Source organism: Taudactylus pleione, unplaced genomic scaffold (genome assembly GCF_031769625.1).
Source record: "Taudactylus pleione unplaced genomic scaffold, aTauple2 ptg000479l, whole genome shotgun sequence".
Taxonomy (NCBI): Eukaryota; Metazoa; Chordata; class Amphibia; order Anura; family Myobatrachidae; genus Taudactylus; species Taudactylus pleione.
The window spans coordinates 8,634,141-8,650,742 of NW_028284881.1; the positions used below are offsets into that span (position 1 = coordinate 8,634,141).

Here is a 16,602-nt window from a genome sequence, read left to right on the forward strand (position 1 = left end):
TTAAATCGAGACCATCAGTGAACAGCAATTGTTTAATCATTCCACAGATTCTCAATGGGATAAGGTCTATGCTCTGACTGCACATTGTTTGTGTTGCATTAAGCAGCTCCAATGTGGCTTTTACCCCAGGCTTTGGTTCATTGTCCTGATGGAATAAATATGTTTTCCTAAATCGTACACTATGGGGTTTATGTAATAGGTTGTGAGCTGCAGCCACTGCAGGACCTGCTGCAAGTCTTCCTGTATTTTTAAAGCGGCAATCATTTTAAAAGGCAAAACCAACATTGTTTTGCCTTTAAAATGATTGTTACTTGAAAAATATGGGAAAGACTCGCAGGAGTTTCCGCAGAGGCTGCAGCTCGCAACCTATTACATAAGGTCCCTATATATCACCATAGCCTGCAGCAGGTTTTTCTCAATAGATTTTGCTTATTGTCAGGCAGGCCCTTTAGTGGGATGTAGTTAGAATACAGACACACGGGAAGCCATCTGACAGAATCCCGGAGTCGAAATCCCAACGTAATACTAAAGATATGCCTCTAAATACCAACGCCGGAATCCCGACAGACTACTTCAAGAATGAAGGTAAGCAGTGAGGGTTAACTGCTAGCCACGTGGGGGGGGGGTTAAGTGTTAGGGTTAAGCATCCCCGGGGAAGTGTAAGGTTTATTCCAGGGGAAGGGGGGTTAGGGTTAGGCACCACCGGGGGGAGGTTAGGGTTAGGTATAGGCGGTATGCAGTCGGGAAGCCAGCGGACCAAATCCCGACAACCGGCTTCCCGGCTGCTTAATCTCAGCGAGGGTTAAATGACAGGCGTCTAAAGGTTAGGGTTAGGCGGCGGCGAAGGGGGGTTAGGGTTAGGCAACCCCAGGGGAAGGTTAGGGTTAGGCACCCCCCCAGGGGACTTAGGTTTAGGCAGCGGGGAAGGGGGGGTAAGGATTAGGCACCCCTAAGGGAGGGTTAGGGTTAGGGGGTAGAATAGGTTAGTGAATACTTACCTGGATCAGGATTTTCATCGTCGGGCTGCCGCTATCGGGATTTGAACCGCCGGGCATGGGTCCGGTGGTAAATCATACCGATTCTGGTATAGGCACCCCTGGAGGGAATTACGGTTAGGTACACACAGGGAATTTTAGGCTTAGGTGCCCCTAAGGGAGAGTTAGAGGGGGGGTAGAAGAGTAGGGTTAATATACTTACCTGCCCCATTGGGGTTCTGGTATTTCGGGCTTCCGGCATCGGCTTTTCACCCGCCGAGATTTCATACCCAAGCCCCTGAAGTACATTAGCAATTCAATAGCATTACACTCCCACCACAAGAATGTATGGTAGGGATAGCGTTGTGTAGCGCTAAGTTACATTTTAGTGTCATCAGACCAAAAGATTCTTCCTCTGCTTGGCATGTAAAGATGCGTATCCACTAATAGACGGAGAAACGAGAGCACGATTATGACATTGTAATCGTGCTGTCGTTTCAGTCTGTGATGTGCCTACACTGAACATTCAGTCGTTCGGTGTAGGCACATCCATCATCCCCGTACATGCTGAACCTGGTTGACCAGCATGTACGGGCAATGATAGATGTCAAAAACGACCATCGGGCACGCGCATCGCTGGTCGTTTTTGACATTTAAATATCCGATTTGCAGCCAATTACTGAGTGATTGCATGATTACGATGCCGTAATCGTGTAATCACTCAGTAAGGTCGCATAGTGGATACGCACCTTAAGCCTCAAACATGCTATCTGTAAAACTATGGACACGAATTCCAATGGGTTTTTCTTATTACATACTGTACATATGGAGTAGTGCTTTCAATAAACTTTTGTTTCTTTTGAATGTTCTTTCATCTTAATGAGGAAGCCTTGTTTTGAAATGCACTAATCAACTGTGTGACCTCTCACAGACAGGAGTATTTATTAGATTGGAATCTACTAGGCTACAACTAATGTGTCAATCAATTATTTGATTTCTCTAAACAACGTGGGATTATTTAGTTGTATTTGAGCAGAAGAGGTATATCATTATATCATTAATGTCTGTTTTACAATGAAGAAAAAAAAATTACAGGGCAGCCAAATGCACTCCTTCTGCCATTTAGTTATCTTGCCAGCTACCCTGCCCGCGGTTGGAATATGACATGGATGAAGAGCTCCTCTTCTTTTAAGTAGTCCCCCACTCTCCCTGGTTCGTACACATATACACTGCCACCCTGCTCGTACATAGCTGGCAAGCAGTCACATCACCCTCAGGAATAGGGGAGGGAGGATTTGGTCAACAATAGGAAATGTGGTCTCATCTTAAATGAAATTAGAAGTCAGTTATAAGTACAGAGCGAGGGGAATTCAGTCGACGCTCGCACCATGGTGTAAAGAGTTAGAGTGAGAACTTCCAAAAGGAGAGGAATATTTTTAATAGTAACAAAATGTGCTGCCTTTTTCCTTCCTGCTCTCCATATTATGTCATTCCATTCCCAGCTATTCGCACAGACCCTCTCCCTCTAGGGAGCTTTCCCCCAAAAGACCGCAAAATGACATTTGCTACATCCAAATCCTGAAAAATAGACATTGCCTAGGCTTGTTCTTCCAATTCTAAAGTCGTCACAGAAAAGTAAAATTACTTTTGCTATAAGAATGTGCAATGTAGAAAATATTTTCTCTTTATCAACTTTACATTTAGGTGTGATATAGGTTGTCCATATCAAATGTATTTTTGCCAAGATGGAACTTACTAGTTACCGTAATTTATTATTAATTCATAGCGTTGTAACATTGCAGGATGTGGTTTTATTCCTTACATGAATTTAATATATTTTTGAAAAAAAAATTCTAAATAAAAATAGGATTATTGTATTACTGTATGCTTTTTACCTTTATTCTCATTATTTGAACCACTGGACCCATCAGGAGCTGGAAGCATATCTTCAAAACCCCAGGATACAATGTGCTTGCTTCCCAGTAAACAAGAGGGAGATCCCGGCCCTCCTTCTAGAAGCAGCAGCCTGAAGAAAAAGCAAAAATATGCCTAACAAGACTGAAATAACAGCTACAGTATGGTCCACAAGCCTAAAGATCAATAAATCAAAAGTGCAGAGAATAGCAGCCAAATGGAGCTGAGACACACTAAATAGCTCCCCATTCATAATACATGAACATTAAGAGAGGTCACATACTGTGCAAAGGCCTTCACTTGCTACGCATGTAACAAGTACACATTTTTAATAATTGTTTTATATTCTGAATGAATGATTCCATTTCGTATTCCAAAATAAAATAAAAAAGAATGCAAAAAGCAATACTTGTTCCAGACCAGTTGGATGTACAACAGATATATACAAACAGTGTAATATTGCTAGATGCTTCAAAAGGCTCTGTGTTCTCCTAGATGTTTGGTACAGCCTGTTCCCGTAACAGGCGAGACAGTACCAACACGCAGAGCTGCAGGCAGAAGGCTTTAATTATATTCACTGTGATCATGACATCAGTGCCACTGCTGTCATTATCAATGCTGCTGTACCTTACACCTCCATGGCCTGAAAATCGCAAAAGATTCTTTCCACACAGAGGAACCTTTGAGGTTAGCATGAGGTGGGATCATCCTAAAAGGAACCAAAAGCCAGCCTCTAAATATATAGCTAAGCTTTTTTTGTTTTTTGTTTTTTTAGTAGAAGGAATTCACATATCTGCTAGAAAAAAGCACTGGTAAAACCAATAATGGCTAACTACGCATTTATTTGCGTAGTTTAAACCAGCAGTAGGCAAACTATATACATGGCTCTACTTATCTGGCTGTGTCTGCTGCATTAACCAGAGGTTTAAGAGTACATAGTTATCATAGAACACATATGGAATATTCTGTAGTTCATCTCCTGCAATTCCTTGTATTTTTGCATTACTTCTATACTATAGCATAAACCTGCAAATACTATCCATTCTGTCACCATGGCTTTCTACATTTTATTTACACGGCAGGGCTTTTAGTTCCTTTTTGCCTACACCTCACCAAACCTTGAATAGCTCTACCTCCAGTTACATATCATGTGATGCTGGAATCTATGCGAGTTTCTACATTGTACAGGATCAATCACAGTGACGCCAGCTTGCAAAGATAAAGTAAAAACTATAAATTCAGACAATTATCACCAAGTGTGGGGTACAATCAGTGCTTAAAGTGGTGCTTTTTCAATAAAAGGGACAAGGCGTGGTCTCAAGAGAAAGGGGCGTGGTCACACAATGGTATTTCCAATTCAAATTATGCCACACAGTAGCACAATCTTGATTCACATTACACAACATAGTAGTGTCCCTTATTCATGTATGACACACAGCAGTGCCCCTTATACACAATGCCCACAGTAGAAGTGCCCATTACACATAATGCCCACTTTAGTGGGGCCCCTCATGCAATGCCCACTTTAGTGGGGCCCCTCATGCAATGCCCACTTTAGTGGGGCCCCTCATGCAATGCCCACTTTAGTGGGGCCCCTCATGCAATGCCCACTTTAGTGGGGCCCCTCATGCAATGCCCACTTTAGTGGGGCCCCTCATGCAATGCCCACTTTAGTGGGGCCCCTCATGCAATGCCCACTTTAGTGGGGCCCCTCATGCAATGCCCACTTTAGTGGGGCCCCTCATGCAATGCCCACTTTAGTGGGGCCCCTCATGCAATGCCCACTTTAGTGGGGCCCCTCATGCAATGCCCACTTTAGTGGGGCCCCTCATGCAATGCCCACTTTAGTGGGGCCCCTCATGCAGTGTCCCCTGTAGTGGTAGTGCCACTTATTCAGTGCCCACAGTGGTAGTGCCCCTTATGCAGAGCCCCCAGTAGTGGTAGTGCCCCTTATTCAGAGCCCCCAGTAGTGGTAGTGCCCCTTATGCAGAGCCCTCAGTAGTGGTAGTGCCCCTTAAGCAGATCCTACAGTAGTGGTAGTGCCCCTTATGCAGTGCCCAAGTAGTAGTAGTGGTAGTGCCCCTGCAGTGCCCCTTATGTAGAGACCACAGTATTGGTGCCCCTTATGCAGAGCCCCCTAAGCAATGCCCCCATTAGTAATCCTCCTGCATTAGTGCCCCCAATAGCAGTGCCCATAGTAGTAATGCCCCCCCTGTAGTAGTGAAACCTGAGTAATGCCACTAATAGTAATGCCCCCAGTAGTAATGCCCCCTATAGTGAAGCCGCTTAATAATAATAATAAAAGAAAAAACCTAATACTTACCTTAAAGTTCCGCTCCCGCATCCGCTGCCGTCTGGTACGCGTGGCTGCTCCTCTAACTTTGGGAGGAGATGTCTCTCTGATAGTGCACTGCGGGAGCCGGAAGCCAGAGCTCAGGAGTGAGCTCCTGCCTCCGGCTGGCACTGCAGCGAGGGAGCCGGGCGCTCGCTGGTAACAAAATGTCAGCGGCCGCCCGGCAAATGGAGTCTCCCTGCGGCGCCAGGCTAAGGTGGGTCATAGAAGGCGGAACCGGTTTCAGTCTCAGAATAAGTGACGGAACGCCCCGTTCCGGCACACTTTAAACCCTGGGTACAATATAAATATATATATATATATATATATATATATATATATATATATATACACACATACACACACATACATGCACATATATATATTTTTATTTATTTATTTTGCAGAAATATCAACCAATTTTGATCACCAAGTTCTTGAAACAATGCTATATCTATTTAACCACTTAACTGACTAATTCTTTTTCCGAAAACCGCTCCGAAATTGTCAGTTTTTACTTATGATTGAATTAGGTCAAGAACAGCTTTATAAAACTTATCCAACACGATTTTGTAAAAAAAATAATTTTTTCTAAACACTGTATACCATAAAAATGGCAAATGGCAATTTTTATGGTATATAGTAGTGATGGCCATCGATATAAACATTGATTGTGACCACAGCTGCCGATGTTTCCTTAACATCGGTTGGGGGCTGCTATATATATAGAAAAATTAATGTACTAATCATAACGAGATGCTCCTAAGCAACTACAGAATCATAAGAAACAATTAAGAGACAGCATCGTTATGATTAGTACATTAATTTTTCTTGTTGTAATATGCTATGATGTATCTAGTACACTGTCCATTTTAGGTACTCCAGTCTATACTTTGTTCTATCTGTTAGGTTTCGAGCATGATGTTTTTTCATGGTGTTTATTTTTAGCATACAGTTTCTATACATCACATTATGCTTAATCTGTGATCTGCATTATACCTCTTTTCCACCAAAAACCCAGGTCCGACCTGGGTTTTTGGACATGGTTCCAACCCTGGTCAGACCCATTTACACTGCACCTTTGATCTGGGTTACTCCCAGGTCAGCCCTGTTCACACTGAACTCAGGTCTGCCCTGCTAAACCTGTGAGGTCATAAAAAGTGGGAGGTGAATGCTCCACAACCACCAATCCGCTCATTTTAGGCATGATCCAGGTCAGATAACCCTGGTTGCACCGTTTACACTGCACCATTACCTGGGTCCATCCTGGGTCCAACCCTGGTAGCTACCTGGGTTGGATTGCAGGGTCACTTGACCCAGGTTATTTTTCAGGGACCCTTTTACACTGAGCTGCAACCCGGGTAGACCAAGCAAAAACCCAGGTTTTTGCTCTGGTGTAAAAGGGGTATTAGTGTCTTTCAGTAAGATATAATCTGTTTTTGTCCACAGATCATTGAAGTGCTGTTTAATTTTTTGTTAGTGAGTGTCTATGGTGTTAGTTCACGTCAGGTACACGCCCCCTAGTGAGTCACCGAGCGCCAGCGTGTCTCACACCAATGACGTCATCGGGACTCCGGAGGGCCAGCGTGGGATGTGCACTGTGGTGATGAGTTTCAGGTATGTGTATATATATGTGTGTTTGTTGTAAACTTTTTGATATTGACTTGATAAAAGAGCCCCTGAGCTCTGAAACGTTGACTATCTAAGACACTAGTTTGTCTGCAGTTATTTATCAGTCGTGGAGTGCCATCTCATTTTTGCATTGTGTATATATATGTATATATATATATATATATATATATATATATATATATATATATATATATATATATAAATATGCAAAAAATGGGGTGCACTCACCAGTCTTCCAATAAAATCCTTTATTTAAATGTTACATAGCAGCAGGTATCATAGTATGTCGACGTTTCGGTCCCAAGTGTGGACCTTTGTCAAGATGTATTACAAAGTACTGACAACCCATTTATACCTTCACAGTACACAGAAACACCACCCACTCTAATTACTAAACCCACCCCTAATTAACAAGTATAACATAGAAACAGACTATAAGCATAAAAACAATACCTGATCTGATGGGTACACACCTTATATATCACATATTAATCTAGCATAAGTATATCCAAGGCATATATACACTTTAGAGTCAATGACAATAACCTGATGCCGCTGTAGAGCGTGGTTAAGCTGTCCAGCCGCGTGCGTTCCACCTAGGAAACACTTCCGGTCGGTGGAGCGCATATCCGGCTGAGGTGTAGTCATAGAAACACAGCATATAAAATAATGCAGGAAGTCACCTGACCACCGCGGCATGTTACATCCACACAACATTAAAGTATAGGGGATGACAATGTGCGTTCCACCAAAGGAAAACTTCCTATCGGTGAGACACAATGCCCATCCCATTATCACCAAGGCAACGATATAAACAATCAAGATAGTGATCCATAGTGCTTTCAGGTATCAAACAACTGTGCAAACATCCTATATTGAAAAATATTATACAAACAACACATCAAAGTAAAACTTAATATCACAGGCTAAATATAGCACTATAGGCAAAAGTTGATAAATAACATGCCCTATTCATTATAAGCCACATAGAAAAAAGACCGCAAAAAATAATGAAAAAAATGAAAAAAATACAAAATGTTAATGAAAAATATTTAAAATAAACCAGCTCTGGGTATGGTTATAAGCTATATAGAAAATCTACAGATCGCAACACATTATTATTTTTCAAGAGCCACCATCCAGAATCTCTAAAACGGAGCTTACCAGTGTCTCAATTTTTGAGAGTGTTCCGTAATAATTCGGATTCATTGAATTCACTATCTCAGGTTGAAGATATGAAACTAAGATTTCTGGAAAGAGGCTACAACAAACCAACCATTGATAAATGCCTAGCTAGGGCACAAAACATCTTTTTGACTGGTGATAAAAAAACTGCTAAGAAGAAAAGGCCCCAGAATCCTTTTGTCATCACGACTACCTATGACACAGCGGGTACGGACATTCGTAAAGCCATTAACAAGCACTGGCACTTGGTTTCTTCAGACCCGAATTTGGGTAATAAATTACCAAATAGACCGCTAATTAGTTACAGACGTGGTCGCAATCTGAAGGACATATTGATGCGTCCAGATTTGAATCCTATGAGGGACAGCTCAACATGGTTATCATATCAAAAAACCGGTTGCTTCAGATGCGCCAACTGTACCACATGCAGGAGCATGTCTGTAAGGGAAGGATTCCATCACCCCCACACAGGGCGAAGAATCAAGATTCAACATCGGGTTACATGTACTACAGACCATGTGATATATATCTTGACTTGTCCATGCTCAAAGGTGTATGTTGGGAAGACTATTCGCCCTTTTCGAGAACGCATGGCGAATCACAGGTCTTCTATTCGCAGTGCATTAGTGAATATGGATTCCGATAAACCAGTAGCCAGGCACTTTCTTGAAGCCCATCATTTGTTAGCATCGCTCAAATGTATGATCATCGATTGGGTGCCACCACCCCGAAGAGGAGGCGATCGAGCGAAAATGCTCTTAAAGAGAGAAGCCGTTTGGATTAACAAACTGGACACCATTTGGCCTCGGGGCCTCAATGAGGCAATACATTATGGTATTTTTTTATAATAAATTTGGTTCTCTTTGGGGTGCACCACCTTGGATTATTGCTAATATATTTTTCAATGGATATACGTTTTTCTTTATTTTAAATATTTTTCATTAACATTTTGTAGTTTTTTCATTTTTTTCATTATTTTTTGCGGTCTTTTTTCTATGTGGCTTATAATGAATAGGGCATGTTATTTATCAACTTTTGCCTATAGTGCTATATTTAGCCTGTGATATTAAGTTTTACTTTGATGTGTTGTTTGTATAATATTTTTCAATATAGGATGTTTGCACAGTTGTTTGATACCTGAAAGCACTATGGATCACTATCTTGATTGTTTATATCGTTGCCTTAGTGATAATGGGATGGGCATTGTGTCTCACCGATAGGAAGTTTTCCTTTGGTGGAACGCACATTGTCATCCCCTATACTTTAATGTTGTGTGGATGTAACATACCGCGGTGGTCAGGTGACTTCCTGCATTATTTTGTATGCTGTGTTTCTATGACTACACCTCAGCCGGATATGCGCTCCACCGACCGGAAGTGTTTCCTAGGTGGAACGCACGCGGCTGGACAGCTTAACCATGCTCTACAGAGGCATCAGGTTATTGTCATTGACTTTAAAGTGTATATATGCCTTGGATATACTTATGCTAGATTAATATGTGATATATAAGGTGTGTACCCATCAGATCAGGTATTGTTTTTATGCTTATAGTCTGTTTCTATGTTATACTTGTTAATTAGGGGTGGGTTTAGTAATTAGAGTGGGTGGTGTTTCTGTGTACTGTGAAGGTATAAATGGGTTGTCAGTACTTTGTAATACATCTTGACAAAGGTCCACACTTGGGACCGAAACGTCGACATACTATGATACCTGCTGCTATGTAACATTTAAATAAAGGATTTTATTGGAAGACTGGTGAGTGCACCCCATTTTTTGCATATTTTTGTTCTTTACGGGTGGTTTTTGGACTTCCTTTTGGGTAAGCTACCCCAGCAATTTAACTATGAGGACGTGAGTGTGGACCAACCCGAAATATATATATATATATATATATATATATATATATATATATATATATATATATACACACACACACATACAGTCAGGTGCATAAATATTGGGACATTGACAGAATTTTCATATTTTGGCCTCTATTCACCACCACAATGGCTTTGAAATGAAACAAACAAGATGTGCTTTAACTGCAGACTTTCAGATTTAATTTGAGGGTAATTCCATCCAAATCAGGTGAACAGTGTAGGAATTACAATGGTTTCTGTATGTGCCTCCCACTTTTTAAGGGGCCAAAAGTAATGGGACTATCAACTCAAAAGCTATTTCATGGACAGGTGTGGGCTATTCCCTTATTATTTCATTATCAATTAAGCAGGTAAAAGGTCTGGAGTTGATTCTAGGTGTGACATTTGCATTTGGAATCAGTTGCTGTCGACTCTCAATATGAGATCCAAAGAGCTGTCACTATCAGTGAAGCAAGCCATCATTAGGCTGAAAAATCAAAACAAACCCATCAGATAGATAGCAAAAACATTAGGTGTGGCCAAATCAACTGTTTGGAACATTCTTAAAAAGAAAGTACGCACCGGAGAGCTCAGCAACACCAAAAGACCTGGAAGACCACGGAAAACAACTGTGGTGGATGACAGAAGAATTATTTCCCTGGTGAAGAAAATCCCTTCACAACAGTTGGCCAAATCAAGAACACTCTCCAGGAGGTAGGTGTATATGTGTCAAAGTCAACAATCAAGAGAAGACTTCACAAGAGTGAATATAGAGGGTTCACCACAAGATGTAAACCATTGGTGAGCCACAAAAATAGGAAGACCAGATTAGAGTTTGCCAAACAACATCTAAAAAAGCCATTACAGTTCTGGAACAACAACCTATGGACAGATGAGACAAAGATCAACTTGTACCAGAGTGATAGGAAGAGAAGAGTATGGAGAAGGAAAGGAACTGCTCATGATCCAAAACATACCACCTCATCAGTGAAGCATGGTGGTAGTGTCATGGCGTGGGCATGTATGACTGCCAATGGAACTGGTTCCCTTGTATTTATTGATGATGTGACTGCTGACAAAAGCAGCAGAATGAATTCTGAAGTGTTTTGGGCAATATTATATGCTCATATTCAGTCAAATGCTTCAGAACTCATTGGACGGCGCTTCACAGTGCAGATGTACAATGACCCGAAGCATACTGCAAAAGCAACCAAAGAGTTTTTTAAGGCTAAAAAGTGGAATGTTAAGCAATGGCCAATCAATCCCCTGACCTGAATCCGATTGAGCATGCATTTCACTTGATGAAGACAAAACTGAAGGGAAAATGTCCCAAGAACAAGCAGGAACTGAAGACATTTGCAGTAGAGGCCTGGCAGAGCATCACCAGGGATGAAACCCAGCGTCTGGTGATGTCTACGCGTTCCAGACTTCAGGCTGTAATTGCCTACAAAAGATTTGCAACAAACTATTAAAAAGTGAAAGTTAGATTAAAGTGGGAGGCACATATAGAAACCATTGTAATTCCTACACTGTTCATCTGATTTGGATGTAATTACCTTCAAATTAAATCTGAAAGTCTGCAGTTAAAGCACATCTTGTTTGTTTCATTTCAAAGCCATTGTGGTGGTGAATAGAGGCCAAAATATGAAAATTCTGTCAATGTCCCAATATTTAAGCACCTGACTCTATATATTTTATATATATATATATATATATATATATATCACTATATATATCACAATATATATCACAATATATATATATATATCACAATATATATATATATATATATCTATCACAATATATATCACAATATATATATATATATATATATATCACAATATATATATACATATATATCACAATATATATATATATATATATATATCACAATATATATATATATATATATATCACAATATATATATATATATATATCACAATATATATATATATATATATATATATATCACAATATATATATATATATATATATATATATATATCACAATATATATATATATATATATCACAATATATATATATATATATATATATAACAATATATTTATATATATATATATATATATATATATATATATATCACAATATATTTATATATATATATATCACAATATATATATATATATATATATATATATCACAATACATATATATATCACTATATATATATATATCACTATATATATATCACAATATATATATATATATATATATATATATTGAGGCAGGGTATACTGTGGGGGGTGGAGCTTGCAGGGGGTGTGGGTGCCGCTGGACTTGCAGGGCAGGGGATGGTAGCTGAGGACGGCGCCGACAGCGCTGTGCTACTCTTTATTTACCCTGCGGCTGCTCAGACCTCTGCAGCCGCTGGGTGTGGATCCCGCCGGGCCCTCGCTTGCAGAGCAGGGGAGGGTAGAGGATGACAGCGTCGACATCCCTGTGCTGGTCTTTATTTTCCCGGCAGCTGCAGAGGTTAGAGCAGCTGCCGGGAAAATACGTACCAGCACAGCGATGTCGGCGCTTGCATGGCGGGGGGAGGAGAAAGAAGATGGCACACTTCCTATGCTATGTATTCTTCCTGCTCTGACATCTGCAGCCGCCGGGAGTAGGTTCCGCCGGCCACCGCGCACAGGGCAGAGGGAGGTAGTGGATGGCGCAACCAACAATGCTGTGCTGGTCTTTATTTTCCCGGCAGCTGAAGAGGTCAGAGCAGCCGCCGGGAAAATACATACCAGCACAGCGATGTCGGCGCTTGCATGGCAGGGGAGGAGGACAAAGATGACAGCGCTCTGCTGGTTTGCTTTTTCCCTGCGGCTGCTCTGACCTCTGCAACCGCCGGGCGTGTCCATCCGGACTGCCACTTGCAGAGGCGGAAGATGACAGCGCCATCTTCCGCTGTTGATGGCTATATTCCCGGCGGCTGCTTTTTGCTCTCTGCAGACGCCGGGTGAGGGAGGTGCGGGCGCCGAGCACAAGGAAGAGTGCGGAGGGACCGGGAGGTCCCTCTGAGATTGGCGGCTGCTAGAAGATCATCTTCCAGCAGCCGCCTTCTGAGCTTTAATGACTGGTAGTATCAGATACGACCATGTCAGGGAAAGCCCAGTCTGGTATGGTCGTATCTGATACGACTGTGCCAGGCAAGTGGTTAAGGAAGAGCGACCAATCATAAGCTTACTAGATCATTTTTATCATATTCCAATGGTTCTGTGAGTGTACAAATCATTAATCAGATCTTTTATTAGAATTCATACATTTTATCCTTTATTTATATGGCGCCACAAGTGTTCCGCAGCGCCTTACAAAGTACATAGACAAATAAGTGAACAAGCAACAAGTGACTTACAATACAATACAATACAAGACAAGACAAGGACAAGGAAAAGGTTTATATACATTGCTGCATTAGTGGTCATAACTCTCAAATAAGCAACCAGGTGTTAGGCACCCGAGTGAGGAGTAGATGACGGTATAAGGAGAAGCACAAGAGTGCCCTGCTCATGAGAGCGAACATTCTAAAGGGGCGGGGCAGACACACAGGTGTAACACAGATGGGGTAGACAGGGAGGAAGGAGCATGTAGCAGCGGGTTTAATATGAGAGCTGGAAGGCTTTGATGAAGTAGTGGGTCTTGAGAGCCCGTTTGAAGACTTGTAGAGAGGTGGAGACTCTGATAGGAGGAGGGAGAGGGTTCAAGAGGTAGGGAGCAGCACGGGCAAAATCTTGAAAGCGGGAGTAGGAGGAAGTAATCAGTTGACAGGAGAGGCGACATGCATTTGTTGAGCAAAGAAGGCAGATGGGAGAGTGAAGAAAGATGAGGTCAGAGATGAAAATGGGAGGAGGAATGGATGAGGGTTTTGTAAGTGAGTTTAAGAACATTGAATTGGGCTCTGAAGGTGAAGGGCTTGTAGGAGGGGGGAGGCAGATGTGGAAAGTTTGGAGAGGAAGAGAAAGATATCTATGACATCTATGGATCCCTTATACTGGCCTTCCCCCTAACCAGGTTTTGGTCCTAAAATCCATTCTGTACACTACGACTAGACTATTTAACTTCACCAAACATTGTTCTACTGCTGCTTTGCTATTCCCTACATGTTGCCTGTACTTTACAGAATTAAATATAAAATACTTCTAACATATAAAGCCAATTAGCAAAACTGAACCAATATCTCCTAACTTGGGGCCTGATTCAGAGACAGGTGCAAAGACGATTATGCATGCAATTGAGCGATTGTTTGCCATCACACATGCGTATAAGCCGCACTGTGTGGACGCACAAAGGAATCCATTGCAGAGTGACAGGTTGTCAAGCATTTGGGGGTGGTGACGGGGGGTGGTCTGAGGAATGCAGACGTGTCTGTCCGTTTAAAAGCTGTTACAATGGCGTGCATAAATTAGCCACTGCGAGTGCATACGCAGCTCTGCATGTCAGAAGAGCTCCCAAGGCTGCGGCAGGTCATAACTGCAGCAAGGGTAAGATGGCCACAGATGTGCGCAGATGTTACAGATAATTATGCAGATGTGCGTTGTCGCACGCAGGTGAGAAGGCAGCAGTGGGCGTCTTTATGCTCACTTGATCTTGTGTGCCTACTTGCACAGACTGGGAGCACACAGCGGAGACGATTAAGCAAGAAGGCAACCAGAGCTGAGGTGAGCCGCAGGAGCGGACGGGTAATATACCACGGCAACTCTATTATCATCTACTCCGGAGGTATTCCACCCAGCTCCCCACTGTCTGTGCCAACACCTAATAAGGCATAATTTCCCTATTCAGCGGATAGAACATTCTTTAAATCAGTGAGACTACTTATGAGAACTCATCCTCGATTATACATATCAACTGGAAAAACTCACTCATGGGGGATATTAATGACACTGTGGAGAGAACATTTTTTTTGTCTGATGAGACTAGCAACCTGCATATTTTGCATTTTATTAATACATTGTCTTATTATTGTTTTATGATTTACTGCGATATATTAAATTGTGTGTATTTTTGTCCATCAGCGCTACCTCTGTTGCTTTATATACAGTGCCTTGCAAAAGTATACATTACAACCTGTAATTTTATTTTTTTTACCTGACTTTTATGTGATGGATCTGCACAAAATAGTCTAATTTGGTGAAGTGAAATGAGAAAAATATATATAAAAAAGAATCTTTATAAATAAAATTCTGAAAATTGGCATGTGCATATGTAATTACCCAACGGGGGCAATGTTGCATAGAGTGAATTGAAATCTTGAAGGAGTCGTTGAACAAGGAGGAATTGAGCACTAGTTGTCTGGACCTTCATAACGAAATCTGAAAACATGTAAACATGAATAGGACAGTCCTGAAAGCCTCTAATGCGGACAAGTCTAAGAACGTCGGTCTTGACAGTGGAGCAGTCCAGCAAGGAGGGTACAGGGGAAGATACCAGGAGATAGGTTCCTAGTGGGTCCCTGGTAAACACTTGTAGTAGCAAAGTGGGATAACCAATGTATTAGAGACTCCGCAGGGTTGAAACAGTCACCCGTGTCAAACAATTGTACGAGATTTACATTATTACTGCATATAATGTTCCCCTCCAGATCCAACGACTTTTGCTGCATATTGGACACCTGGGACTCCAAAGTCTCAACTTGCAGGAATAAGTGGAGAGAAAGAGACCCATTAGGTGGTAAGGTGAGCCATAGATACATCAGAACGTTCACAGACTTGCAAATCTTGACACAGAAGGGACAAATCCGACTGCAACTCCTTTATTTTCGCTGTAACCCGTCTCTCACTGTCAAACTGCATCAAGTACCTGTTGCAGGGTGACTGCAGGTGAAGGCAGTGGACTCCCATGTAGCGTTTGTGAAGGAGACTGAGGAGGACCCAGAGAGAAAGTCAGCATCCACAGGTGCCAGGGGAGCAAAAGTAGAGGCACAACATTCTAGTCAGCGTGGGATGCTGTTCCCATAATGCAGGCCATGAACATCAGAAAGCACGAGTGCACAGCCTCTTACAGATTCCAAATGCAAATGAGGAAGGCAGTAGAGAAATAGGGAGGGGAGAGGAGAGAGAGATATCAGAGGACTGGGAGGAGGTAAGTGTGGTGCTGCAGGCGAATCCTCCACCACTGATGGCCGCGGCAGTGCACACTGCCAGCACTGGGACTGCTTGGTGTCACACCTGGCATGCACAGGCCGCTCAAAGATTTTGGCTGTACAAGAGATTCTCTGACTTCTAAAACCGGATCTACTCCACAGTCACTGCACCTTCCCACACCGGCTGACTACAGCGTTCACCGCACGGCAGCACTCAGGATAAGGAGACAGGATAGATTTGACGGACAGCATGCCACCATGCGTGTTACTCCATGTCCGCCTTAGCCACGCCCACCAAACGTGACAATAAGTTAGTTGTGTCAGTGTAACAGAGTGGCGTCCCGCATCCCTGTGGGTGGTCGTCTTACCGCAGAGGGGACCGGACGTAATTTTCGGTGTTGGTCTGGATCCCAGGTAGACAGGTCAGAGGTGACTGAGAGATGCTGCTGCCGGTTTTCTTGTAGGGGTGTACTGTGGGGGGGGGGCGATCCAGTCTGATTGATCAGCCCTCTGGGACTCTTGTTGGTGGTGTCTACTCAGAAGATGCTGCCAACAGAGGCGCCGAGAGGAGAGGGGGGGGGGGGGGGATAAAAAATTACCTGGGCCCGGGCT

The 16,602-nt window shown here is 42.4% G+C and overlaps 1 protein-coding gene across 2 annotated transcripts in view; it reads right to left on the reverse strand.

The window, feature by feature from the left end:
• HECTD4 (HECT domain E3 ubiquitin protein ligase 4) overlaps positions 1-16,602 on the reverse strand; it is a 333,766-nt gene that overhangs the window by 275,863 nt on the left and 41,301 nt on the right. For both annotated transcript variants that reach the window (XM_088449233.1, XM_088449232.1), the window contains exon 4: positions 2,870-3,000. In XM_088449233.1, coding sequence (XP_088305359.1) covers positions 2,870-3,000 — 131 coding nt within the window. The remainder of the gene's footprint in view (positions 1-2,869; positions 3,001-16,602) is intronic.